The sequence below is a fragment of the Colletotrichum orchidophilum genome, assembly GCF_001831195.1.
Source record: "Colletotrichum orchidophilum strain IMI 309357 chromosome Unknown Scaffold_82.1, whole genome shotgun sequence".
In the NCBI taxonomy this organism is placed as follows: Eukaryota; Fungi; Ascomycota; class Sordariomycetes; order Glomerellales; family Glomerellaceae; genus Colletotrichum; species Colletotrichum orchidophilum.
In genome coordinates, this window is record NW_019173038.1 from 111,721 (window position 1) to 137,206 (window position 25,486).

Here is a 25,486-nt window from a genome sequence, read left to right on the forward strand (position 1 = left end):
TGTGTAAGATTTTGGCCGCACCTTGTTACAATACGGAAAATGTGTACATCAAGCAAAAGGACGTTGTGCGATGGTTTTGGTTCTTGTTCCGAAAGAAAAAAGACTTTGCAAGTCATTTGCAGTCTGTTAAGAATGGCTGGTTTGGCATTGCCATGTAGACTATTGTATCAATACGGTTACATAAACACATGGTAGACCGATTTCAAACCCCTGAGAGAGACCAAAAAAAACCCAATTCCCTATATCCCTTTATCAAACTGTTCAAAAGAAACCCGATTTCCCGTTTTTTTTTATATAAAAAAAAACATGTATGTGTATAAATCCCTTGGATAAGTGCGTTCTTGGTCATCAACTTCGTTAAAGGTGTGCGTGCGTGCGCGTGTGTATGTATACGCGGCATTAGATCTGGAGGGCAAACTTCTTGAGATACTCGTAATCCTTGACGTTGGCGTCGACGCACTCGCGGATCTCCTTGAGTCCCTTCTCGCCGTACTTCTTGAGCCATTCAGCCTCTTCGGACTCACGGGTGATAACCTTTTTCTCGCGGGGAATTAGCATGCTGCGAAATGTATCTCACACTGGCGTGTGTTCCCGCCAAAAATCCAGCGTTTTAAGAAGTTTTCAAAAGCGCCAAACTACGGCAGGTCCTTTTTATATCCAATCTCTTTCTGTGGGTATTTCATTTTGGGGTGTAAAACAAAACACCAGCCGAGGGGTCAGGGGTCACTCACATGCTTCTTGTCGCGCGGCTTGAGCGAGGTGCTGCCGAGGGCGTCGTCGTGCCAGCCGTTCCACTTTGCAAACTTTTCCTGCGCAATCTTGGTGTCTTCGTCGGTCCAGTTGAGCATGCTGTCAGAGAAGTCGAGGCCGACGTGGGCGCAGTAGGCGCGGATGACGGCCTCCGGGTCGTCAAGCATGTCGTCGGCGTCGACGACCAGCAGGTCCTTCTCATCGACGACGCGCTCGCGGATCAGGTAGTCGAACAGGCGGCGCAGCTCCTCGTAGCCGGCCTCGGAGGGATTGAAGTTTGTCCAGCCTGTCACCTCATCCAGGGGCGGCTGGGTGCAGCGGTAGTACGAGGGGATGGAGCGGCGCGGGTGGCGGATGAGGAACGTCCACTGGAACTTGCGCAGGATGCTCAGGGGCAGGACGGTAGGATTGCTGGGCTCGGCGGTGTTGCCGGCGGACGGGGCGATGGTGGCGGTTTGCTGGTTGGGTGGGAGGATGTAGTATGCCATATCCTTGATGAAGGCACGTTTCTGTTGTTGGATGTTAGTTATCTGGGCAATTGAATAATAGCATCATCTTGTCTCTATTGGTGGTGTTGAGCATTATTCGACGTCACTCGCGACTCCAAGGTTGCCCCCACGTTGGGGGGGCCTCCGGCACCGGGGAACCGTCAGTGGTAATGCGCGACATTGCGGCGGGCGGCTGGGTTGCAAAGCTTCCCCGGGTGCACGCCAGCACCCCCGGTCACCAAACACCGCTTCAATCGAAATCAATCAAGAGTTTCGAGAAGCTCTGTTTGAACCTTCAAAGAGTACCTCCGACCGTAAATTGAATCAATTTTGGACGTGGAATGGCAAGTTTGGAATTGATGGTGGTTTTGGCTGGGGGTCGCGGAAGCTTTGCAACTCAAGTGCTTAGGGGGTTGTTGGGTTGGGAATACCTAGCGCATAGGGCAAAATGGTGTGGAGGGGTGCGGGTGAGATCGCGATCGGAAAGTAGGCAACCTCATACTGAGGGAGGGGTAGGTGGGTTTTGGGGGAAAAGGTAGAAAAACATACATCTTTGCCCGTCTCCTCAATTTGCCTCAGGACATCGGCATACGTCGTCTCGGCGAAGCCAGACTTTTCTCTGCCTTCGGCGTCATTCTCAAAACGCTCGCCAGTCCGCTCAGGCCCGTAATAGAATGCATCGCCAAAGGGCTCATGTACGCAAGCCAGCTTGTCCCGGCGGCTCATAAACACCTGCACGATGAGATTGTCATGTTAGCTAAGCTCGGTTCTCGACATGTACACGCTGCTGCGCTGGTGCTGTTTGAGCGGCGGGTCTTGGGCGGTGGTTTTGTTGCACAAAAGGAACCCGTGGCGATGTTCAACACCACGGGTTCCTCCAGGCCCCCCTCCCCCCTTCCCCCCTCTCCCGTCCTCCCGCGAGAACAATACAGGCACCCTGTACCTTGTTCGTCTTTGGGGACCGGCGGGATTGCGTGCTTGACACCTTGGGGGAACGGGCAGTACCAAACCAGCCAAAACAAGCCAACAGGCGCAATGGGATTGGGAAATCTCACTCTCTCAAAGGCTGTAGAGCAGGCCCTTGGGTGGGTCGCGCAAAAGATTGGCTTCGAAGGCGTGATAGCCATGATGAAGCACCTCAGCAGCAAAGATGGGGAATTATCCTATGGGATTGCTGAATTGGACCGCCACGGGGAAGACGGATCAGAGAATCCGGCACGGCGGTAGGGCAGGGCAGTTGCAGAGCTTCTTAGGACTTAATTGGAAGGTACTGTGGAATGCGGCACCGTTGTGAGAAGCTCTTGTCGCTTGGGCTAAACAACAAAAATGTTGGATGTATGGTATCGTGAATGTCGAAATAACAAGGTATCGATGGCGAAATCGAGGATGGTCGAGAGGAGAGGGAGAGGGAGAAGCTGGTTATAAATCATTTGGCTTCCCACCCCCCTTCATAGTTCAGCTTTCCCAGAAGCTCTGCAACTTCCGCCTTTCGCGGGCGACCCTACGGTCCACGGCAACGGCAACCGCTCTCACTCGTTCCCTCGCGCCGCTGCCGTTCTTTGCCCATTTACCACTTTTCCCTCAGTCTGCGCCTTTCATGTCCCCGTCCGACTGCCTTGGACCGACAGCCGTCGGACCAGACGACCAAAAAAAAGGTACGTAGAGTTACTAACTGCATACTTGCTGCATCTGGAGTCTGGACCATGGGCCAGCACGGGGCCGGTGAGCCCACCCCTCCTTTCAGACAGGATGAGAGAGAAAGAGATGGAGTGGTGGTATGGAACAGCCGAACAGGAAGAGGCATGTGTGTGCGGCCGTGTCCACACTTCACCCACTTGGGTTGAGCCTTGCTGCGACTCGAATGTCCCTAACTGAGGGAGAGAGAAAGAGAGAGAGAGAGAGAGAGAGAGAGCAGAAGTCACGGGGAAGAGAAAAGAGAACACCAGCGAGTAGACGGGCAGGTATAAGTCAGGTGAGACGAAAGTACTCTTCCTCCCACGGCGATGGGCGGAAAGCGGTGCAGAACACGGACAGGAAACAACCGAAAGATACCTCGTCCAGAGACCAGACGGTTCAGCTTTGGTACTTGCCTACCTGTGCTACCTTTGAACACTGGTCTCTTCGGATGGGGAAGGCGTAAGAGTATTCCCATCCTGCCTCCGTCTCGCGGTGCGAACCTTGTCTGGCTACGCGCACTAAACGTCATAGCACCAGGAATTGATCCGGCACACACCAATTGCACAGAGGCGCCTCTGCGCCCCCGGCAGCACTAAAAGTCTGCCGGGTGTTGCAAACCCGCTTTTGTCGGATGGGACAAGCTGGGAAAAACTCTGTCTCTTTTTGTGTGCTTGCGTGCAGCAACATATAGCAGAGAGACGCGCCACACGAGCGAGGGAAAAAAAGGGTATTTTGCGGGAATCTGGACACTTGCAGCGTGGATACCCACGGGTACGGCACGCAGGTTTTTACCCGGTCCTGGCTCCAGGGACTCCAGGGAAGTTCCCCAATGGGTCTTAATGGGAAGTATACAAAAAGAAGAAAAAAAGGCTCCAGAAAGAAGCAGGGCAAGCCGCAAATGGAGACGTTCCGCGGCGGAACGTGTGTCGTCGTGTGGAGACTCGAGCGGGATCCAGCAACGAGCATCATTTTGCTCCAGCTGAGTTACATCTGGCGACATGTCGAAAGCTCGGCCTAAGGTAGCCATCCCTCTCCTGTCCCTTGCGATTGAGACGGGCTTGGAGCGGCAGATGTTCGGCATCTACGCGTCTGAAGGGGCTAGCAGTCTTTGGGCAGAGGGGAGGAAGAATATGATGATGAAGAAGATCGAGAAAGGGTAAGGTATTCGAAACAAACACTGGCCTAAATACAACCAACTTTGGCCGCCATACGGATACGCAGCATCACCTCAGCCAAGGGTCCTGCAAGTGTTGCGATTCCAGCACGTCTCATTCATGTAATTTGGACGTAATGGACGTGGAGTTGCTGATCCACCACCAGAATCTGACCGAACGGGCAGAAAAAAAAAAGAGGAAGAGGAGGGGGGAGCGCATCAAGACGGGAAAGAGGGGTTCAGCACTGTGTGCAGGTGTTTCTCAGCAGACGAAGCAGGTGTGCCTCAACAAGTTGCAAGAGCTTCGCAGAGCTTCTGGCAACCCCCGACAACCCCCTCGGCGCCACGCTAAACAGTTGCAAGAGCTTCTCTGCCCCTTCCACACCCATTGCAGAGCTTCGGGAAACTAACTTTGGCTCTACCCACTGGTCTCGATCCTTCACAATAGCCCGCGTAGAAAGAAAGGGCCCGGAACGTGGGCATTTGGGGCTGCTTGGCATTCTGCTCGTGGAACTGACTGAGCCTTTTTGGTGATGTATGGGGGTGTGTGGGCGCGGACGGACGGGCGCTGTGAGACATCCATAGGGCACGCGACCAGCCCTCTGCTCATCTCACTCACGTCTCTCGAGACCACCACACGTAACTGTAGCGATTGATCCGTCGCTTTTCCCTCCACCAACTCTTGCTTCGGGGTCGGGGGGGGATATCTGCATCTGACAACTCATCCGTAATGTGGACAACGGTGGTCCTCGCCTTCGTTGTCGGCCCCTTTTCCTCTTGTCAGTGACTCGACCATGACCAGGTCTCACAACGCCACCGGCTCGGCGTGAAATGCTCTTTTCAGACCTTTCCAGTCTCCATCAGTCCATCACAGAGCCAGGGTTGAAGAGGCAGACGGACAGACAGACACTCCCAGACTCAAGACGAGAAGACTTTCGTTTCCGCGGTGGCACTCGCTGGTTTCCATTACACAATGGCTAAGAGGCAAGGGTCAGTCATCCCACGCTTTCCTGGTCCTCTTATCTCGAATCGACATTAGCTGCAAAACTTGCAAATGTCGTCAGCCAGCCCAGGCCTGTCCCGTCCAATAGACTCCCCTTGTGCCCAGCAGCCCCCCTCCCCTCGTGGCCGCAACCTCCAGCGCTGTGTCTGTAGTAGTATGTAGACCAGATGTAGCCTCAAAGCATATCCCGCGTGCCTGCCGACAGTCTTCAGGGATCATCGGCAATCGCCAGACGACCTGACCAACGCCGACATCCACAGAATTCCCGAAGCTGAATCTTTGCCAGTCTCGGGATGGGGGATTCTCTCAATGGGGGCAGGGGTCAGAAGAGAGCGAGAGAGAGAGCCCAAGCAAGTAGCGATGAGAGGCCGAACAACCAGTCCTCACGACCGCTGGTCCTCCCAGCTCCCAAGCCAGCGCCATCTTTCCGCCACCTGAGCCACCCCTTCCAGCGCCCCCTTGACCCTCCCCTCCGGGTCCCGGAATCTGTGCCCCTCAAACTCGGCAAAGAAGACGTAGTTGAACGGTGCCGTCAGGCTCGGCCGGCTGTTGATGCTCGTGAGGTTGGTCCCGTACCGGCGGAAGCAGTCCAGCACGTCAGCCAGCGCCCCGGGGGCCTCGTGCGGCACCGTAAACGATACCATCGACTTTTTCCGTTCCCTCTCCCTCACGCAGTGGCCCGGCATCTTCTGCCCGGCGTCAAGGCCCCTGCGAATGATAAAGAAGCGCGTCGTATTGTCCTCGCGGTCCTCAATCGTCCGGGCCAGCACATCGATGCCGTGCATACCCGCAGCAATCTCGCTCGAGATGGCGGCGCTCGTCCCTGTCTCGTCCATGCTGACCAGCTCCGCCGCGCGGCTCGTCGAGCTGACGTCGATGGCCTCGATGCCCTTGAGGTACGTCTGCAAAAAGGCGACGCACTGGCCCCACGCCTGCGGGTGCGAGTACAGCCGCCGGATGTGCTTCAGGCTGCACAGCGGCTTCGTCCGGGGCTTGAGCGGGTTGGGGTCCGATGCCGTCGGGGTACAGGCGCCGGAGCCTTCGTCTCCGCCTCCTCCCCCCCGGGGGCCCGAGCCCGGACCGGTCGCCGAGTCGTGAGCCGGAGCCGGATCCGGACGGCGGCCGACGAGGAAGTGGTGCACGTCAAGGTAAATCTCGCCGCAGACCGAGATGTCCGGGTACAAGCCGTTGCGGTCGGCAAGGTTGTCCAGCGTGAAAAGCACGGAGCCGTTGGTCGAGTTCTCGACGGGAACCACGCCGAAGGCGACCTCGCCGGATTGCACGACCTCGAAGATGTCTGATGAGGAGGCCCGGTCAGATGCGAGGTGGCATACGGCACGACTGAACGAACAGAGAGGAAGGGGACGCCCAACAATTACAGAGACGACAAATGGGAGGAGTACGTGCCTGTGATGTTGACGACGGGTCTCAGATCCCACTCATCTTCTGGGAAAGCCTGCAACGAAGCCTGAATGGAAAGTATTAGAATGGTAAGTCCCCTCGGCCACACCGTGCGAGGTGTGATTTTCAGGTTTGTGGTACCTGGTGCGTATACGAGGCCTGGGGGCCCAGGAAGCCCACCAGCGGCTTGGCTTCAACAGCGGCCTCTGCCGGAACCTGAGATTGGTCACTCATGGCGTAGAGGTGCAAACTTCTTTCGATGAACAGAGGCGATGGTGCGTTGAGTATTGCGGCTTTCAGAATAAGGAGAGGATTGAGTGGTGGATGAGTCGGAGGAGGCTCATACACACACGGACGGCCGTCTGGGCGGTGGTCGTGGATGTTGGGGGCGGCCCTTTATTTCCGGGTCCCGGATAGCCGTGTCGGGGTCGTTCCAAGGCGCGGTCGATTGACAGAACACAAGGCAGCTTCCGGTATTACCTCAAATTCGAATTTACAAAGCTGATCGTGTTCCTCCGGGTGCGCATCAAAGAGCGCGAGGTCGACGGCTGAGGGAGATTTCGACGTGAGTGGTCGATATCGGAGGTTGAGTGGTGGCCCGCGCGATCTTTTTTTTGTGTCCTCAGCTGGAGGAGTAAGGGGGGCGGCGCGGGGCATGGGGAAAGCTCCACTCGCCGTTGGCATTGCCGGCCTGGCGCGAGTAAGACATTTGCGACCTCGTCCACCCGACCGCTCGGAATCAACTTTCTGATTCACCTGTTTGACAGTCTTGGTCAGTCATTGTCATTCTTTTCATCTATGTGGGGTGAAAATACCGCAGCATCAAACTCAAAAGGCCCACCCGGGGTTTGGCCGCCCTCGGACTGACAGCGGATCATCCCGTCTCCTAGGCATTCCGCTTTCAAATGAGCTCTTCGGTTCATATACGCACGTCAAGTGCGTTTGCTCATACGAGCTTTCGCTCTGCGCTTGGCTACATGACAAGCATCTAGCGCGTGCCTAGGCACGACGATGAGTCGGGTCTCGCGGGGCTTGTCAAAGCATCAGCCCAAAGTCTTTGGCCGCCGTATGTTCAATGTCGGGCGCAGATGATATCACAGCGGTCTCATCAATGAAGGGGGTCTTGGGAGTATTAGCAAAGGCGGTCACGGTCACCCATGGCTGCCGTTCATATCTTCAGCCGCCGACTGCCGCGTCTTATCATTCACAACACCTTGCGCCCCGCCCTCTCCTTGCCACGGATCTATCCCCCGTGAGACTGTCCCAATAGCTCCCTGGTCTTTGATAGGGAGCCCTAGATAAGGCGACGAAGGACGTGGTTGCCCACGTTGATCTTGTGAGCTTGTTGCTTATCTGGCTGCTAGCACCAGCGACGTCGCTTCATCCAGCTGCCTGCGCAATGATGTATCGGCCAGTCGGCAAAAACGGTGGTTGGCATCACGAGAGTCTGCACTCGAAACGGGAAGAGTTTCGCCTCTCGTGTTGGCTAGCGCTTCTACTAAAAGGAAGATGTGTTGACGAGAGTCATCGACGGAAGTGCCGGAAAACTGATGATGATGCTTGGAGACAGATATTCATCCCCTCCGCAAAACACCAGCCTTTCATGTCAGCCATCCCATTGAGCGCGTGTATGAAAAACACGAAACAAGGGTTGAGTCACAAGGTCATGCGTCCGGGACGACGCCTTTATGCCATACCGCGATTCTCCGGAGCCCGGACCTGCTCTTTCTCCGTCAATGCCGGGAAAGAGTAGCCGATAGCCGGCCATGCGGAGACCGGCGACCCGCCCGACAGACCGAAAATGCCGTCAGGCCTAATTAGGAACGCCTGGTGGTGGCGGCATGCGGCGGCGGCGGCGGCGGCGGAGCTGTGGGCTCGTCCGAGCTGGCGGCAAGTGGCGTATCCTGGCTGGGGTTTCGGCGTTTCCGCACCAATCCCTGCTAGGAGTTCGTCGCAACTTTTCTCCCCTTCAATTTCGAGTAGACTTTTCCTCCGGCTATTCATGAAAATCATCTCTTACAAGCTATAGTGTCCATGCTGTTATGATGCTTCGACTCTGCTGCAGGGGGGAGCGGAGCATGTATTACGTCGCGTAACATTTGCTCTGGAGCGAGCCTCCAGAGTGAAGCAGGGGAATAGCCGGACGTTGAAAGTTGTCCCGTGCTTCTCGTAGCACAATGGAGACAGCCCATAACGCAAACCCTCGGTCTCGGTCCCGTTTTGTAGACCGCGATACGAGCTCTAAAGCTCATCGCGAGTAGTAGTAGTTGAGACGACGAGGCGGTCGTGGCCTCATTTTGGTCCTTGGACATGTTTCTGTTTCTTCAAGAACCCTGTCCACGTGGAAGACGGCTGACGACGTCAAGTTTGAACGGCAAGGCTTAAACAGAAGCAGCAAGGTTGGTCGTCCGTGCCGAGCAGCTAGGAAGGGTAGTGGGATGCCGGTGTGTCGGGAGAAGACCTTTCCACAAGCCCGGTCTCCATCGCTTATTGCAAAGTGGCAGCGTGGCTTGGGACGATGGCTTTCTTGAATGAGGGGGATTGGCACCAGGCCGGAATGTTTGAATGCCCACTGGATATCCGTATGCAAGGCAGATCTTCCAAGGTTTCATGTTTCAAGCTTGTTGACGCCCGCTCTGACCCGGCCACGTTGGCACTCCGTTAGCTGTCCAGACGGCCGGATCTGGTGCTGCTCAGCAGAAGCATACGCTCTTTTTGGATGGTCCTTGGGCGGTCTGGTCTGAAACGAGAGCGACGCGTCCTGGGGAGACACATCTGGGAACATTGTCAGTTTTTGAGGAGTCATCCACGTCGGCGAATGCCAAGTCCACGTTGGCCGTGTGTTCCACTCTTCTTTGGTGATGACTTGGCGGTGATCGGGCCATGACTCCGAGTACCTTGTTATTGAAGAAATCCATTTCCTTTGCACAACCGCAGAGACTGCATATCCCCGTAATCTCGGGCTCTTTCGCCGATTAAATCAGCAACTGGAGGAGATGGGGATATGCTTGCCCTGCGCGTCTCTCTGTGCGACGACGGCACAAACAGCTGCGTATCTTTCCAAACTAGCAGCGTTGGCGTATCCTAATCCATCAACATGCGGTGGAATGGCACCTTAGCACTGTCAATTTCGCAAGACGTGGGTCAAAAGGTGCAGAAAAAGGAAGGGCTACGTCTTTCTGTCCTCGGTGTACAAAGACGGCGCGTGAATATTGGGATGTCTTTAGTGTCCAAACTCCTTAGGACTGAGGTGTCACAGGAAGAAAGATGCCGCCTACAGCTTAGCTTTGTGTCACACGGCGCCTCGTACAAGCAGAGAAAAGTCAAAAGGCGGCTCGAAATGAAGACGTAGGTGATTGGCTGGAGATGTGCCAGAGAAGCCAAAGAGGCTCTGGAGCGGGTACGGATAAGCCCAGCTGGGATGATCCACGATGCGCAAAGTGACGGTGAACGCCCTCTCCGCGTTAGACGTGCCTAGGGCTCAGACTGGCGTCGCCGTGTTAATCAATCTGAAGAGACGCCAATGCCGAAGGGTAAGCAGAAAGGACGGTCCCCCCCGCCGTCTTGCGAGCCAACGCCCATCTGGAGACTGGTGCAGTGGTGCCGTGATGGTTGAGTCGTGGTAGTCATTGGAGTCCAACGAAGCACCAGTGAGGATACGGCGGGATATTGGCGCCCAGAGGCAGGAACACCAGGGATGCAGGGCAGCGGAGAGGGTGTCGAGACGTGCGACACGACTAGTTTCAAGCGATCCAGCCCCGAGTGAGTGCGGGAGTGCGCCGGAGCCAATCACCCGTGGACGCGGGACAACCTGCCGGCCTCTGCAACTCTGGCGAATCCTCCGTCGGCGCTGTCTGGAGCTCAGTTGTGCTGTCCTCGGCGATTAGCTGATACACGACTTCTCTAGCGGGCATCTCTGGCTCGTCAGTTGTTCACGATGGTCGGTGGCGACGTGCTCCTGGCAAAAGCAACTAGGGGATTGCGGCCAGATGATCAGGGTATGCTGGTCTACTCCATGGGCCTATCACGTTGCATGGAGTCGGCTCCATTGTGTCAACGAACAATAATCTCCGCTTGTTGGTCAGCGGCCAACCCGACCTTTGGTATCGTCGCAGCGGGGATATCTGGCCCTCTCGTGATCTAGGCACGGCGGGCAAGCTATTGTTGTTGACAGCGTACGGTTGCGACGGTGACCTCCAACCAGCTGGGTATTGCTGTGGAGAGGGAGGAGGAAGCTCATGCCGGGCCCATACCTATACCACAGGGCATGGCATGCCAACCTGTGCGATCAAGGGCCGCCTTGTCGCTTGCACCAGGGAAGGGATTCTGAGCAGGCCACTGCGGGTGGGTAGGCTGACGATAGGTCGACGTCTGGCACCACGGAGGCCCGGCCGTGCATGATGGCGTGGCTACTACTCTGTACGCCTCGGTGGCTTTCAAAGTATCGCCGGAGGCGTCATCGTGGAAGATTCTGGTTCCAGAAGAAATTGCATCCCATCTTTGTCGGGACTCAAGGGCGGCAGAAGCTGGAAGAGAGGCGCCGTGACGTGGCTTCCGTGGACAGAGTCCGAGGCTTTGAATAGGGACCAGTCTCGCCGCAAGTTGCAAGCAAGGGGCAGCGCGCAACCAAGCACGTTTGCTGACGGGCCAAGAATAGCAAGAAGGCTCGGATGGGCGCGTGTATGATTGTTCCAGAGGAGGACCGGAAGCCGGACTACTCTGATATATTCTGACAACAACAAATCGGGTTCGGTCGGCAGCTGAATGAGCGCCGATCCGCCACTATTCATAACGTTGGCGGCTGGACGTTGCTATTTTGTTGCATCTCTTTCTTCTGACGTCTCTGCAGGCTCTGGTGCGTCTGCTCGTCATGAGCATCAAGCGTGATGGAATCAAGGGTCTCTGGTGCCATAGAGTCATACCAGAACACGAGATATCAAATTGGCGGCGATTGGCTGGGGGGCGGGGGTTGCATGACGGCGCATTAAGGAGGGCAAATTGCACGTTGGAGGGGGCCAGATGGCACGGCTGAGTAATTCCTCAGGTACATTGTGGTGTTTCTGCTTGAGGAAGGCACCGCTCGATGGTCTTTCTCATTTGGTGCCGTGCCTTCCTCGTTCAGTCAGAGGCAGCAGCAGCAACAAGTAAGGTAGCAGCAGGTGCCGCTGCAGAGCCAAAGTTTGGGTGGGGAGGGGACATGCGGCGTTGACCCTGCTTGAGCCAGTTTCATGAAGCCGCCGCCGTCCCCGTACCCCTGCAAACGCCCTTTTAAAGGTTGCCATGTCGCCAAGGGTGCGCACCGCACAGGGGCTTCTCCATCCGCCATCGCGGGCCCTGAGGCAGTCCGCCTGAGACTCCAGGTCGTCATGGAAGAGGAGAGAGAAGCCTTTGGCCAGCCGCCAGCGAAAACCTTGTTGAGTCGAAGTGCCATTTTGCCGTGTCCGTTTAATGTCGCTCTCGAGTGGACCGCAAACCCGAAGAAACCGGGCAAAGATAGAGGCTCTCGTGGCACCGTGGAACATTTTGTTGGTGTACGGAACTTAAGAATACCATGGGTAACAAAGCGTAGAAACATTCCGTTCAAAGGCTTGGTGACGAGAACCTGTGGGATGAATGAACAATGCATCAGAAAACAAGACCTCAAACAAAACGAACGAAACCTTGCAGTACGCCTCATTCTCGTCGTACCTCTCGCAACGCTGCCTCTCTCTCTCCTCTCTGCCCCAAGCCCAAAGGCAGATTACACGGAAAGCTTCTCAGTGTGTTTGTTTCCCCTTCAGTTTCCGCCTCACCGAGAACAGACGCATCAGGGCCGTTGCGAGGACTGTGCGGCTTCTCGTGTTTTGTAGCTTTGTTTTGCCATGCTTTGCTCTGATCTGCTATGCAGTGGTACTGTCCGTTGTTGTAAGGTTGTACGGATACACGTAGCGATCCCTTTGCATTGGAGCCGAAGCCAAGTCCATTTCCTTTCACGAGCTGCTGCGACAGCACACAAAGAAAAAAAGCATCGGAAACTTGTTACCGCCCTCCCCTCCTCTGTGGTGGTGCTGCTGCCCGCCCAGGGCTGAGGTATATGTCCGCCTACCTGAAGGTACCTGAGGCTGCTTGCACCTGCACCACACACGCACACTCACACACCCCTCCCTGCCACTGGCTTCCAAGTCCCCTGCACCCCCAAAATCCATCATTAACCCTCCCCTTCCCTCCTTCTTTTTCCCATCTGGCCGAAGTACCCGTAATTCTACACACGACCTTCGCCCTCACCAAATCCCCCCCTCTGCATGTCCTAGCAGAAACCAGACCTTTACGGTCCGGCACTGAAGAGGCTCGACATTCCCCGACCCGGATCCAGTGAGAGACACCGCCATTCCACACTTCCGCCATCTTGAACTTCTTCGCTTCTTTCGCATCCGGCCCGACGCCCTGAACACTGTCTCGGACACCTGCCTGACGGAATCCTCTCTCAGCACGACGCGCTCCAGGAGAGGCAGCTGAGACAAAACTCCCCGCGATCACCACCACCATTGTCCACGCCAACTTGACTTCAGTCAATGTCCACCTGACAAACCAGAATTGAAAGATGGCAATGCTGGCCCCCAAGACCGCATTCCCGGCGCCACTGGGCTCCAGCAATCCCATGGTCTCCAACGTCTCGACCGGTGCCGCACCGCCCTCGAGACGGGCACACACAATTCCGAACCAAGCCACCGCCTACGCCAGCCCGACCGAATCCGAATTCTCTGAGAACGACGGCCCCGATGCCGTCAAGAACTGGGACGAGGACAAAGTCTGCGACTACCTGAGGAGCGTCAAGTGCGGTGAGTACGAGAAACTCTTCCGCAAGAACCACATCAATGGCGAGAACCTCCTCGAACTCGACAAGGATGTCCTCAAGGAGATGGGCATCGAAAAGGTCGGCGACCGTGTGCGATTGTTCCTGGGCATTAAGAAGTTGAGGACAAAGGCCTACGCCAACCAGAAGAAGCGGAATAGGGTACGTGGAACACCGTCGTCAGCCGACGCTACTCCTCCCCCGCGGCATCGAGAGACGCCGTCAGCAATGGGTAACACAGCTGACATCCGATCAACACAGGACTCGTTTGGTGGCCTCGACCCTTTCACACCGTCTTCGGGCGGATCTTCCCGGCCCTCTGCTTCCAGTGCTCGCACCGCGCCCACGCCTTCCATGAACAAGCGTTACTCAAGACAATATGACTCCCTGCCCCTGGAGAGCGCGTCTTCCCGCCCCAACTCACCCCTTCCCGGCACAGACGCCATCCGCCCTCTGCGAACAAGATATGGCCAAAGTCCCAGCTATGTGAGTAGCGCCGGGCAATCCGTCCCCCAGACCGGCCGATTGGTAACTTCCCATACCAGGAATAACTCCAGTATGGATGGTTCACTGATGGCTGGCTTACCGCAGAACCAGGATGTCATCCGCGTCATCTCCACCGGAGGCGTCACAAAGGTCGTCAAAATCGCCGACTGCAACACGTGCGAAGAGGTCATGCGAGTGACCCTGAGGAAATTTGCCCTGCGAGAGGACCACGAGAGGAACTATTGCTTCTGGGTTCTGGCCGGGATTGAGCCGGACCCAAACCAATGCCGGCGGCTCGGCGACACGGAGCTCTGGCGGATCATCAAGGACCAGAAACGCCCTGAGCGTAATCGCCTGATCCTCCGCCGTGTCCCCGCTGGTGAGCCAGGCATGCCGGAGCTCGAGAGAGCAGCGGGCATTGCCATCGAGGAGGCACAGCAGAACCACAGCCGCGCCCTCGAGACTGTGGATAAGAGGAGTCAGATGAAGGTACAAAAACTGCTCGGCGAGAGATGGAACGACGAGCTACAACATCCGCTTTCCCCAGTCTCCTTCCACGACCGGGAGCGCAACGTGTACAACACCGCCAAGGAGCTGGAGCGTCCTGCATCCAACGACGGCCCGAGATCTGCCGGCGGACCCAGGAGGAATAAGGGCATCTTGCGGTCGTTTGGCGGTCTGCGTCCCCCCAGCGAGCTCATCGCCTCGGACCTCACATCCTACTTCCCTGACCACCCCAGAGAGGAGATTGACAGAACCGCTCGTTTGTCCATGAGAAGATCGACCCGTCTGAGCAAGGTCAACAGCCGTCTGAGCGTGGCTAGCAACCTCAGCTTCGCGTCTAGCATCCAAGATGCTCCCCCAATCCCGACCATTGCCGACAGCTGGCTGCATACCGGCAGTGCCCCCAAGGCGCGATCGGGCCTGCGGGTCACCCATTTCCGCGACTCCGTCGCTTCTTCGATGCTCGACACCCTGCAAGAGGAGTCGCCTGTCGAGCCGAACCGAAAGTCCTATGTGTCATTCGCCGACAGCTCCGACAGTGCCAGTGCAGCCGCTCTCAGCGTGACCGACCCAGAAGGTAACGTTACGCGGCGAAGCTACTTCGAAACCGACGGCTCAACCGGGTCAGGTTCCCTCAAGGATCTCACAGCGGCGCTCAACGAGGACGGCGAGGATGCCGATGAGGAGCTCGAGAGCTTCCTCGCGGGAGAGTCCTGGTCTGACGACAAGTGGATGAAGGGAGCCCTCATCGGCCAGGGCTCCTTCGGCTGTGTCTATCTCGCCCTGCACGCCGTCACCGGTGAGCTTTTGGCGGTCAAGCAGGTCGAGGCGCCAGCCCCGGGTGCCAACAGCCAAAACGACGCGCGCAAGAAGAGCATGATTGAGGCCCTTAAGCGGGAAATCAGCCTGCTCCGCGACCTTCGACACCCGAATATCGTTCAGTATCTGGGCTGCAGCTCGTCGACCGAGTACCTCAACATTTTCCTCGAGTACGTCCCCGGTGGTTCCGTGCAAACCATGCTCAACTCGTACGGTGCTCTCGGAGAACCTCTCGTCCGCAGCTTCGTCCGCCAGATCCTGACTGGTCTGTCGTATCTACACGACCGCGAGATTATCCACCGAGATATCAAGGGCGCCAACATCCTCGTGGACAACAAGGGCACCATTAAGATTTCCGATTTCGGTATCTCCAAGAAGCTGGAAGCCACCAACATCCTGTCCGGTGCGAACAACAACAAGCACCGCCCCTCCCTCCAGGGTTCCGTCTTCTGGATGGCTCCCGAGGTCGTGAAGCAGACCTCGTACACTCGCAAGGCCGACATCTGGTCGCTCGGGTGCTTGGTTGTCGAGATGATGACTGGCACACACCCATACCCCGACTGCAGTCAGCTGCAGGCCATTTTCAAAATTGGCGGTGGCAAGGCGGCGCCCACGATTCCGGAGCACGCCTCTGAAGATGCCAAGACATTCCTTGCTCAGACCTTTGAGATGGACCACAACCTGCGGCCGAGTGCGGACGAGCTGATGCTCAGTCCTTTCCTGGCTCCCATCACATAGTCCGCACGTTGCAGCATATACCCACTTCGATTCTTTGGGCTTTTGCCGCTACATTTGTGGCGGGACACTGTCCTTTTTGTACATATTTTTCTTACCAGCCTCAACACTCCCCTCGCCCTAGCCCTCGCACCAGGGCGGGGGTTTATATACTGGGACACGACAGCGGACTGTCTCTATTTTGTACGTGCGAGCGACCGCTGGAAGGATCCGACGATAAAGCATGGACATGGTTGGACTTTCCCTTGACATTCACGCATGGGCTGGCGAATGGAGAGAGGCGATACAGATTTGGCATTTCACGGGCACGGGGGGGCATGAAGCAGAGAGTGTATAATAATATCTCGATGAGAAATGACACTGAAGGAGAATAATGAGCCTCGAGTTAGATAACCTCTTTGCACAATGCATGAAATGCGGTTTTGAGCCCAGCAATGAAGGGGCTGCGGTTCACACTCGCAGAGTCGCCGATTGGGCTGATGCTCTCGTGATGAGGGCCTACACGGCTGATGGTCCTTGCGACCTGGACACCATACGCCAAACATTGGTTTACTAAGCGGTGCAGAGAAAGAAGCTCGGAGGCTTCTCGTAACGAGCTGCCGTCGTTACTCCTGTCCCACCAGCCCTGATCTGGAATCAAAACCAGTAATCAGTGAGCCCTTTTGCCCATCTTTCTTCCTCATTAGGAAGAGAGCTTTGGGCCAATTTAGACATGATGCCGCCGCCCGCGCGCCCCTGGTGAACACAATCAATTCACCGATGGAGGGCGAGCGAGGGGAGGGTTGTTCTAAGTAGCTTTCACAAAAACTCCGTACGGATGGTTTTTCCATGTAAGTTTTTTCATTCCCGCCCCCCCAATTCCCCGTTCTGCGTCCGTCATCCTCGAGAAGGCCATGTGCTTGACCTCCCACTTTTGCGGCTGTAAATTACTCGCTTGCTTTCGTGAGAAAGAGACGTGCGATATGATGACAGTTTTACTTCATAATTTTAATCTCGTTGCTCACCTCCCCATGCCCCCATCCCCTCGCCCGCCGGCGACTTTGGAAATACCGATCTGCAGGCTTGCAGGAGTGTGGAGTCGAGTCGTGGGCTTGGGTTGCTGTAGGTTGTTTGCCCGGTCACGCCGGTTTTCTTTCCCCTGCTTTTAGCGTTGCTAGATTGGGGGCCACGTGGGGGCTTTGGCCGATTTTCTGTCTGTTTATCCCGAAGGAGAAGAGGAGACTGAGAGTCCTGCTTGGACTGCAGGCTTCTGAGGATGCTCGTCGTATTGCGGATATCCTTTGACACCGAAGCGAATATGTGCCAAAGTGCCCATCTGCCTCTCCCAACCCAATGATCGTCTCTCCGGGGACGTGATGGTCATCTTGATGACCAGGGATTTCCGAGTACTGGTTGTTGGAACTTGGAGGTTTGGACCCCAGACGCCATTTGTGGGCAGCGCTGGATGATCCCCATGTCTCTTGCAGACTCTGACAGCAACAAAACGTGCTACGGGACGTTGCAATTCCACCGTGGATGGAAGGCAAATGGCATCTCAGTTCCAGGGGCGAGGAGTGAAATTCGCCGGCCATCCTCCTACCTGTGTTGCCGCTCTTCCTGCGGCGTTGACGTGACTCATGGGAATCGTTGATCAAACGTGGTTGCGGAAGCAAATCCGTCTCGCAATACGCCGTACTATCGAAACCTATTGTGCGAGCCGCATTAGCTGCTCAGGCTCTTGACCGGTCTGCTTCTCGATACAAGGCCAGGAACTAGACAGACGAAATTGAAGAGCAAAGTCTAGACTTTAGAAACACACACCCGCCGCCATGGTTCAGTCGAGGAACAGACAATATCGATCGTCAAGAGTGAGACCAATACAAGGGCCCTTCTCTACCGGTCGAGCCGTTGCTCCCTTACCTTCCCCATGCCCATTCTTCTTGTGAAGAGGGAATGAGTGAGAGAACTGAGACCTGCAGTAGATTGTTCTATATCTTGCCGCCCGGGGAAGAACCCGTTTGGAAGGGGACCACGGGGAGAAAACGAGACGGACTCATCCATTGAAACGAGATCGACCTGTCGAATTTCCTTTGACAGTTAGGTAACCCCAACATGAGGCCCCCGTCGGGTGTCAAGGGGGTGGTGGCCTTTGCTTGGTGCCTCTACAGTCTGCTTGAGGGTGAGGTATCCGTACTAGAAGACAGCGGAGAGAGTTTGAACTAGTCGGACTTGGCATCTGATAGGCATATAGGACATGGGAACCGATAGCGATAACGCGGGTGTCGATATCTTGATACGTAGTAGACGTGAGGTGAAGGGGTTACGAATACGGACACACAGCGTACGCTTGCCAGGACCAGGGCCCTACAATGGCCTACCTACTATGTACAGTTGACAGGCACACAAGGTCAAAGACTCGAAGGGTAGCATCGCAGATTGCTGGTGGAGCAAATTGAGTCGTCCTGGCTCAGTAACGGGGCGGTAGTGTCCGTGTTTGATCTATCACGCTCGTCTTTTCATTTCCTTTAACGTGCATACAATGTAGTCTAATTTGTCTGGGCCTCTGAGAGGGGGGGGGGGGGGCATCCACCCGTCTTTAGCACTATTGATAGGAAAGAAATAGATATCATGGTGTTCTCGAGCAAAGATGCAGAACACACTCTCTAAGTCCGGGTCTGAGGTTGCTGCTTATCACATTCTAACTTTTGGTGAATCCTTTCTTCTGTGGTTCCGGCGTTACATTCTTGCCGCGGGTTGTGGGATGGTATTCACTGCTGTCGTTTGTGCAATCGGCACAATTTGGCAGATGGTACGTAGTTGCGGAGCTTCGCAACGACTTGGCAAAAGAGGATACCTAGTACACCGGCTTTCACTCCGTATGAAGGAGAAAGAGTACCCGGCCGGTCGTCACTGCGCCGGCCCGGCCGGCTGGCTCCGAAATTGGAGCGAAGAAAAAAAAAGGTGTGGGGATTGCAAGTGAAGAAGCGACGGAGGGCCAGGCCTGGAAACGGTCAAGTTTTGTCCGTCCAGAAGCAGAAACAAAGGCTTTTACACCAACACACACACACACACACAAGAACCAAGGCGAGGCGAAACGTGGTCTCGCGAAACTAACCGACGCGCCGTCCGGGGATCGCCTCAACTACCGAACTTTGCCTACCACATTGGTAGGCAGCGCGAGCTTTACTTTGACTACACACACTCGACGTCTTATGCTCGGCGATAACTTTCTTTTCTCGCCAGAGCAAAGAGGGAGCTGGGTGACCTGAACGGACGAATTCCCAGTTGGGTTTGGAAATTGCAACATGTTCCCACCCGTCAAACTCGCCTATCCCCTTTATTCCCAGCCTGCGGGCCTTTAAAGCTATCGAGCTGTGAGGAACCTGAACCACACAAGTCCCACAATGCTGAAGAACCTTCTCCAACCCCTGCTGTTCAACCGGGGGGCCGATCCACCAGTCGGACCAGGCCCATTGACATGCTATAAGGCTGGTAGGCTTATCAATACTGCCGTCAGGCAATCGTCTGTGTCACGGAGAAAGGATTCGGGAGAGGCACGCGGTCCGCAATCTTTGCGGTAGAGTCGCAACGAGTCCTAATTCGTATCTTTATGGCCCCCGAATCACTGCGATCTCGACCAGGTCACGGGCGCGTAAAGGCCGGGAATGTTCCCCTTTTCTCCCCTCTATTCATTGGGGGCCGCCCCAGTTCGGCTTCTTTATGAAGAACGGATACTACTCTTCTCCCTAATATAATGCGAGCTTTTACGCGAAACGTCACTGGGTTACTATTCAGGCCCCCTCCGCCCAGCTTTTGCCAAAAAGCACGCAAGTGGTCGACATCTGCCGCGTTACATTTGGAATGCTAGCCAGGGGTAAGTGAGGCTTTGCTGCGCTGATCTCCGCCGGGGGGGGGGCCTGGTCTCTATTTCCTATTACGGACAGTGTACGCAAGACTAATGCTGGGCGGCCAAGTTCCGGTAGGTTAAAGCGGTTGATGAGCAGCACATGCAGGTCCCGTTCACGCGTGAGCTACGGGTTGAGTGAGGCTATTCTCGAACGATTCAAGCATGGTCTCCTTGGACCCGGTTTAGAACTGTGGTTTGCAACTCGGTTTCTTTATTTTTTTTCCCTCGATTTGGCCTAGTCTCACGAGGCACCTTTGTGAAGATTTACGAACTCTTCTAAACACTAGGCACACCCGGTTTCGCAAAAGGAAAAAAAGGAAAAAAAGGCCTCCTAAGCCGCAATCTTCTCCTGGCCGACCTTGACGGCGAGCTCGACACCCTCGATGACAAGGTCCGGGCGGGACAGGAAGGGGGAGTGCGAGGTGTTTGCGTAAAAGGTGGTGTAGCCGGAGGGGAACTGGGCGGCCATGGCCTCCTGGGTGGCCAGAGGGATGGCCTGGTCCTGCTGGGTGTGGAAGTACATGACCTCGATGCCCTCGTTCCACGGCTCGTAGGTTGCGGGGTCGGAGAAGACGCGGGCGGACTGCCAGCTCAACTCAGCAATGGCCTTGGCCTTGAGGACCGGGTCGACGTCGGCGTAGAAGATGGTCTCTGGGGTATCAGCGTAGACCTTGTCACCCTGCAAGTTCAGTGTCAGCGGCTAATCTCGATCAGAGTCTCTTTTTGTCTTTCTTTTGTCACGTCTCCAGATATGTCGCATGTCGAGCAAGGGTATAAAATAGCGGCATATGGGAGGCGGTTGTCAAAAACAAGCTTACCTCGGCTCTCATCCAGGGGAGGTATTCTCCGTTCAGCATATCCAACAGGCTGGTGGCGTTGGGGGCAGCAAAGGCGGCGAGGTAGACGAGCATGATGACGCCGCCCTTTTCATTGTTGGCGGCGCGCTGCTTGTAGCCGAGCCCCTCGATGGCGTTGCCGCCGACCATGCCGCCGTACGAGTGGACGACGACGACGACCTCTTTGCCGGCATCGGCGAGAGTCTCGATGGTGGACCGCAGGACGGCGGCGTCCTTCTCGAGGCCGACGGTCGCGGGCTCCGCACCGACGGAAGGGAGGGTGATGGCCTCGGACTCGTAGCCCTTGAGCGTGAGACCGGCGCGGACGAGGTCGAAGGATTGCGGACCGTGCCAGGCGCCCGGGGTGAAAACCACGGTAGGGAGAGTGGCGGCGCTGGCCACGAGGGCCGAGGAAAGGAGGCTGGTGATCTTGGGGAACATGTTGAAGGGTGGGAAGGGGGGGGGGGGGGGGGGGGGGGGGGGGGAAGGGGGGGGGGGGGGGGGGGGGGGGGGGGGGGGGGGGGGGGGGGGGGGGGGGGGGGGGTGGGGGAGGGGGTGGGGGGGGGGGGGGGGGGGGGGGGGGGGCGTGTGATGTGAGTTGCGTCAGGGGGCGGACACAGACAACTGCCGATCAACGTCTGCTAAGGTTCAAGATTATTTTGGTACGGGTAAGCACCGTTGACGTGCAGGTAAAATGAAGGACGGGTAAGGAGATGTGGGATGCCGGAGGTGTATTAGCGAACGATGGAGTAGGGTCGATCGAGTTGAGGACAATGCCCAGAGAGAGTGAGAGAGGGAGGGAGAAAGAGAGGCTGCACGAGAGAGTGATTGAGATGCCAACGCGCGAGGAACTGAGGGGATCATAGAGATTCCAAGGGAGGGAGAGACGAACATGCCATTTTATCCTCGTCAAATGCTGTATCCATCTTCTTGCTCTGCTTACAGATCCGGTGCTCCCACGGACCTCGTCTTTGCCTCAATCTCATAGATTCACTATGCCCATGTCGTCGCAACTGTCGCCCCTCTCAACGGTGTCCCCCTTTTTCCAAAAGAGGTCGTCGAGACCGGAGGATAGCAACTGTATTGAGGTGGTACCGTGGTGTTGATGGGGCGGACTGACGTCGCATCGGCGATGGGGCACATTTGTCTGAACTCCCGTGATGAGCCCGGGTGCCATCAGACGTCGCGCTCCGAGTACTGGGTCGTGACGGGGGGCCACTTCTGGTAGTCTGGGTAGGGTACAAGGGCTCAAGATGGACGTTATATCGATGCGGATCTTGGATCCCCAATAGAGACGTTGGCCGCCTTCGACAGGCTTCGAAGGGACCCCCCCCCTTTCCCCATTGAAGCCTCCAGTCCTGACAAGCCGGCATATTGTCGCCCCTCAAATGCCGAGTCAGTCGAATCTCACCACGTTTTTTCTGCTCCGGGCAGGGTATCGACGGCAGAGCGTATAAGGACTCTGCGCTTGCGCGTCCCGGAGACCCAGGAAGAAGGGCTCCATTTTGTTCTTGTCCGAGCCCTTCTTTTTCTCATTTCCCTTTTGATATCCCCGTTCCCGAAGAAGAAGTAGAGCGTTTTTTTCCGTTCATTGAATTGCTTGTTGACTCGTTGTCTACTGACTCACAAACTCTTGGGTTCTGTCTGGCTCGGAGATTTCACGCCCCCGTCTTTTCCCTCCTTCGTCAGCCTCCATGGCCGACCTGTCGGCTCGGGAAGACCCTCTGGCGGATAGAGGGCCGGAACTGAGCGGCACCACTACGGCGTTGCTTGTTCTGGCAACCGTATTCGTCGGTCTCCGGTTCTGGGCGCGGTGGACTGTTGGCTTTCACTATGGCCTCGATGACTGGTTCATGGTGGTTGGTCTGATGGTCACCTTCATGGCGGGAGCCCTCAACTATGCGAGTAAGCACGCGGCAACACGATAGGCCAAGTGAGAGGACCATGGAAACTGACCTTGATCATAGTGATTGCACAAGGCCTCGGCCGCCACGCCGCAACACTCTCACAAGACACGATGGTCCAGTTCCTCAAGTTGCTGCTGGCGTTTGAGTGCGTGTACGTGACGGCAGTCATGTTCATCAAGATCTCCCTGCTGCTCATGTACCGCCGCATCTTCCCCGGCCGCGGCTTCAAGATTGCCGCCATCGTGCTCGGCCTTCTCACCATCGGGTGGTGGCTCGCCATCGTCTTTGTGTGCGTCTTCCAGTGCGCGCCCGTCGCCAAGGCCTACATGCCCTGGATTGAGGGCACTTGCATCAACCTCAAGGCGTCCTTCATCGGCAACGCCATCCCCAATATCCTGACCGACGTGGCCATCCTGTGCCTGCCCATTGGCCAGGTGTGGAAGCTGCAGATGACAATGGCGCAGCGGTTGTCGTTGTGCTTCATGTTCCTGCTGGGAGGATTGTAAGTGATGCCGAGTGGCGAAGAAGGCAAACGTAAAAGTGCTGACGCCGTCGTAGTGTTCTCTTTGCCAGCATCTACCGCTTCACAACCATTATGCAGTTTGAGGTCGCTGACACGACATGTAAGCCTTACCCGGCCTAGCGCTTGCTTCTTACTCGACAGTGTTCACCCGCTGACAATGTCTAGGGACGCTCGCCACTGCGTGTACATGGTGCGTCGTCGAGTGTGCCTGTGGTGTGATTAGCGCTTGTCTGCCCACGCTACGCCCGCTCATGGTCAAGATCTCGTCGCAGTTTGGCAGCATCGCGACCAAGTACAACCTTTCTGGGGGCCAGAGCGGCGGCCAGTCAAAGGCAGGGAGCCGGGGCCCCACGGAACTCATGACGATCGGGGGAACAGGGGGAAAGTCGGCCGACAGAGGGTTCAAGCGCCTGGGGACCGAGGACGGAAAGTACGGCATCACGACGAACATCTCGACCCGGTCCGGTGGAGGAGCGGCGACAAAACCCGCGCCGGATTCGGACTCTGGCTCGGGCGACGACGCGTCCCTGAAGGGCGGGATACGGATCACGGTGGACCAGGAGGTCCGTTGGGGCGAGGAGAGCCGGTCTCGTCAGGAATCGAGGGCGTCGACAAAGTACGAGTCTTCCTCACAGAGCGGCTCCTCGCATCTGGGCTCAAACCGAATCTAAAAGGTCTCGACGACTGCATAATGAGTAGCATACACTCGTCATATCATGACTAAAAATCATAGAAACCGAATACAGAGAGCGGTTGTCAGCTCAAGAGCAAGAGACAACAACCCCCCCCCCCGACTTTAGACCCCCGAATTCAAACTACCTTGCAATTGACCTGCCCCTGAGACTCAGGCAGACAACTTTGACATGGCAGCACTGTGGTCTGTCCGAGCTAAGCGTCGACCTCCCGCGTTCCGTACTCAAACATGGCATTCGACTCGACCGCACTCTCGTCGACGAGCTTGTGCGCCGACTCCACGCCGGCGACAGGCAGCTTGAACTCGTACTTTTTCCCAGACGCCGGGCCGCTGCCGTTGATCTGGTAGGGGAACGGCAGGTACTCTGGCAGCAGACCAAGCTGGCGCAACGCGGTAGCTTGGTCCCACGCAATGTGCTCGTGGTGGAGATGGTCGCCGCGGACATTCACAACGCTGGTGAAGGGGATAGAAAGGTGCTTGCCGGTTGGCGGAACGCCGGGAAGCCTGTGTCTCGTTAGGAGTACGCCCTTTGTGCATTCGTGCCGGAAGACATTTACAGCCAGTCAATGACCCTGTTGTGGGTGCACTTGAAGACAAACTCGTCAATGACCCGATCAATACCGACCGTACGGCTGACCAGCTCGAGCTCAGTGTCATCGGGGTTGTTGAAGATGAAATGGTCTCTGTAGAAGCTCGTCAGGTATTGACGGCCCACACCGCCGGTGAGCGTCGGGATATGGTTGACCTGCCAGGTTTAGCCAGACTCGTCCTCTGGGGTTTGCCCCCCGCAAACTCACATAGGGCTGCTCGACCATAGTGGCCATGGTCTTTTCAACGTCACGCTCGGCAAACTCGAAGAGGGTGTGTTCCTCCCATACGGCCTCGAGGTCGAAGTACGGCCCGCCGAGGAGGGGTTTGAGGAAAGTTAGTGTGCGAGTGTGCGCAAGCCCCGCGGCGCTGGCGTTGAAATTGGGATGGCTCGGGATGACGAAGAAGTCGCTTGCTCCGGGATAGGAGTGCGTCTTTGCCGTAGGAGTTGATTTGGGACCGTCTGCTTGGGTTCCGGGGAGATGCGAGAGGCTGGGAATCGCGAGCGCCTGGACAAAGTTGTAGAACACGGCCGCCTTGATCTCGGAACGGCTCTCCAGCGCGTCTACAAATTGCTGAGAGGAGGCACTGAGCAGAGCTGGCGAGATGTGTTAGTCAAGATCTCAATGGACGCCGATGTTCTTACAAATGACCCCAAACTTGTCCTTATCGTCGCAACTGTCGAGTTCTCTGAGACTCGCAATGGCGGAGGTGATTTGACCAGCTTCGGCCCCATGTGCAACGACTACTTGCGCAACGGCGAATCCTTCTTCTGCCCATTTTTGAGATGGAGGAGGGTCCAGAATCTTGTCATGTTTCGACAGGTTGATGCCCTCTTCAACCACGATGATGAGCCCAGGGCCATGGCCTCGGCGCGACAGAGGCGGTTGAATCGTGACGGCAGTCATCTTGCCTAGTTTTGATGTCTTGCTTCGAAGTGGCACCTTTGCTCACCTAGCTGGGGATCCTATTTGTAATGTGCGACCTCGCGATTGGCACCCATGGAGGGCATCGACTTGGATGACCAGTTGATCAGTTTGAATGATAAGGTGAGATCAGTTGCGCCTCCACACGCTGCAACCCCCGCTCGAGATATCGGCCGATTCCTCCCAACTCCATTCCCAGATAAGGCAGTCAGCCGGGTTGGCAAGCCCATTGCAACGACCTCGGCCAATCGCGAGGATTCCTCGCGACTTGCGTCTTC

At 56.3% G+C, this 25,486-nt stretch overlaps 8 protein-coding genes across 8 annotated transcripts; 2 read left to right on the forward strand and 6 right to left on the reverse strand.

The window, feature by feature from the left end:
• Positions 1–399: 399 nt before the first annotated feature.
• Positions 400–2,365, reverse strand: CORC01_09215 (uncharacterized protein; the record flags this gene model as incomplete). Its single annotated transcript, XM_022620844.1, has 4 exons — positions 400–540; positions 732–1,259; positions 1,788–1,970; positions 2,294–2,365. The coding sequence occupies 4 exons, from the start codon at positions 2,363–2,365 to the stop codon at positions 400–402; spliced, it is 924 nt and encodes a 307-aa protein (XP_022472644.1).
• Positions 2,366–4,416: 2,051 nt separating this feature from the next.
• CORC01_09216 (uncharacterized protein) lies at positions 4,417–4,647 on the reverse strand (the record flags this gene model as incomplete). Its single annotated transcript, XM_022620845.1, has 1 exon — positions 4,417–4,647. The coding sequence occupies one exon, from the start codon at positions 4,645–4,647 to the stop codon at positions 4,417–4,419; it is 231 nt and encodes a 76-aa protein (XP_022472645.1).
• An 807-nt stretch (positions 4,648–5,454) lies between these two features.
• CORC01_09217 (prephenate dehydratase) lies at positions 5,455–6,706 on the reverse strand (the record flags this gene model as incomplete). The annotated part of the gene is made up of 3 exons (XM_022620846.1): positions 5,455–6,412; positions 6,475–6,539; positions 6,614–6,706. 3 exons carry the CDS (start codon positions 6,704–6,706, stop codon positions 5,455–5,457), a joined length of 1,116 nt encoding a protein of 371 aa, XP_022472646.1.
• A 3,509-nt stretch (positions 6,707–10,215) lies between these two features.
• On the reverse strand, positions 10,216–10,386 carry CORC01_09218 (uncharacterized protein; the record flags this gene model as incomplete). The annotated part of the gene is made up of 1 exon (XM_022620847.1): positions 10,216–10,386. The coding sequence occupies one exon, from the start codon at positions 10,384–10,386 to the stop codon at positions 10,216–10,218; it is 171 nt and encodes a 56-aa protein (XP_022472647.1).
• Positions 10,387–13,052: 2,666 nt separating this feature from the next.
• CORC01_09219 (uncharacterized protein) lies at positions 13,053–15,851 on the forward strand (the record flags this gene model as incomplete). The annotated part of the gene is made up of 3 exons (XM_022620848.1): positions 13,053–13,466; positions 13,566–13,832; positions 13,896–15,851. 3 exons carry the CDS (start codon positions 13,053–13,055, stop codon positions 15,849–15,851), a joined length of 2,637 nt encoding a protein of 878 aa, XP_022472648.1.
• A 4,214-nt stretch (positions 15,852–20,065) lies between these two features.
• Positions 20,066–21,011, reverse strand: CORC01_09220 (uncharacterized protein; the record flags this gene model as incomplete). Its single annotated transcript, XM_022620849.1, has 2 exons — positions 20,066–20,413; positions 20,553–21,011. 2 exons carry the CDS (start codon positions 21,009–21,011, stop codon positions 20,066–20,068), a joined length of 807 nt encoding a protein of 268 aa, XP_022472649.1.
• Positions 21,012–22,264: 1,253 nt separating this feature from the next.
• Positions 22,265–23,671, forward strand: CORC01_09221 (uncharacterized protein; the record flags this gene model as incomplete). Its single annotated transcript, XM_022620850.1, has 4 exons — positions 22,265–22,475; positions 22,538–22,979; positions 23,036–23,100; positions 23,166–23,671. The coding sequence occupies 4 exons, from the start codon at positions 22,265–22,267 to the stop codon at positions 23,669–23,671; spliced, it is 1,224 nt and encodes a 407-aa protein (XP_022472650.1).
• Positions 23,672–23,888: 217 nt separating this feature from the next.
• Positions 23,889–25,190, reverse strand: CORC01_09222 (carboxymethylenebutenolidase; the record flags this gene model as incomplete). The annotated part of the gene is made up of 4 exons (XM_022620851.1): positions 23,889–24,198; positions 24,252–24,439; positions 24,492–24,880; positions 24,929–25,190. The coding sequence occupies 4 exons, from the start codon at positions 25,188–25,190 to the stop codon at positions 23,889–23,891; spliced, it is 1,149 nt and encodes a 382-aa protein (XP_022472651.1).
• Between the last annotated feature and the right edge of the window lie 296 nt (positions 25,191–25,486).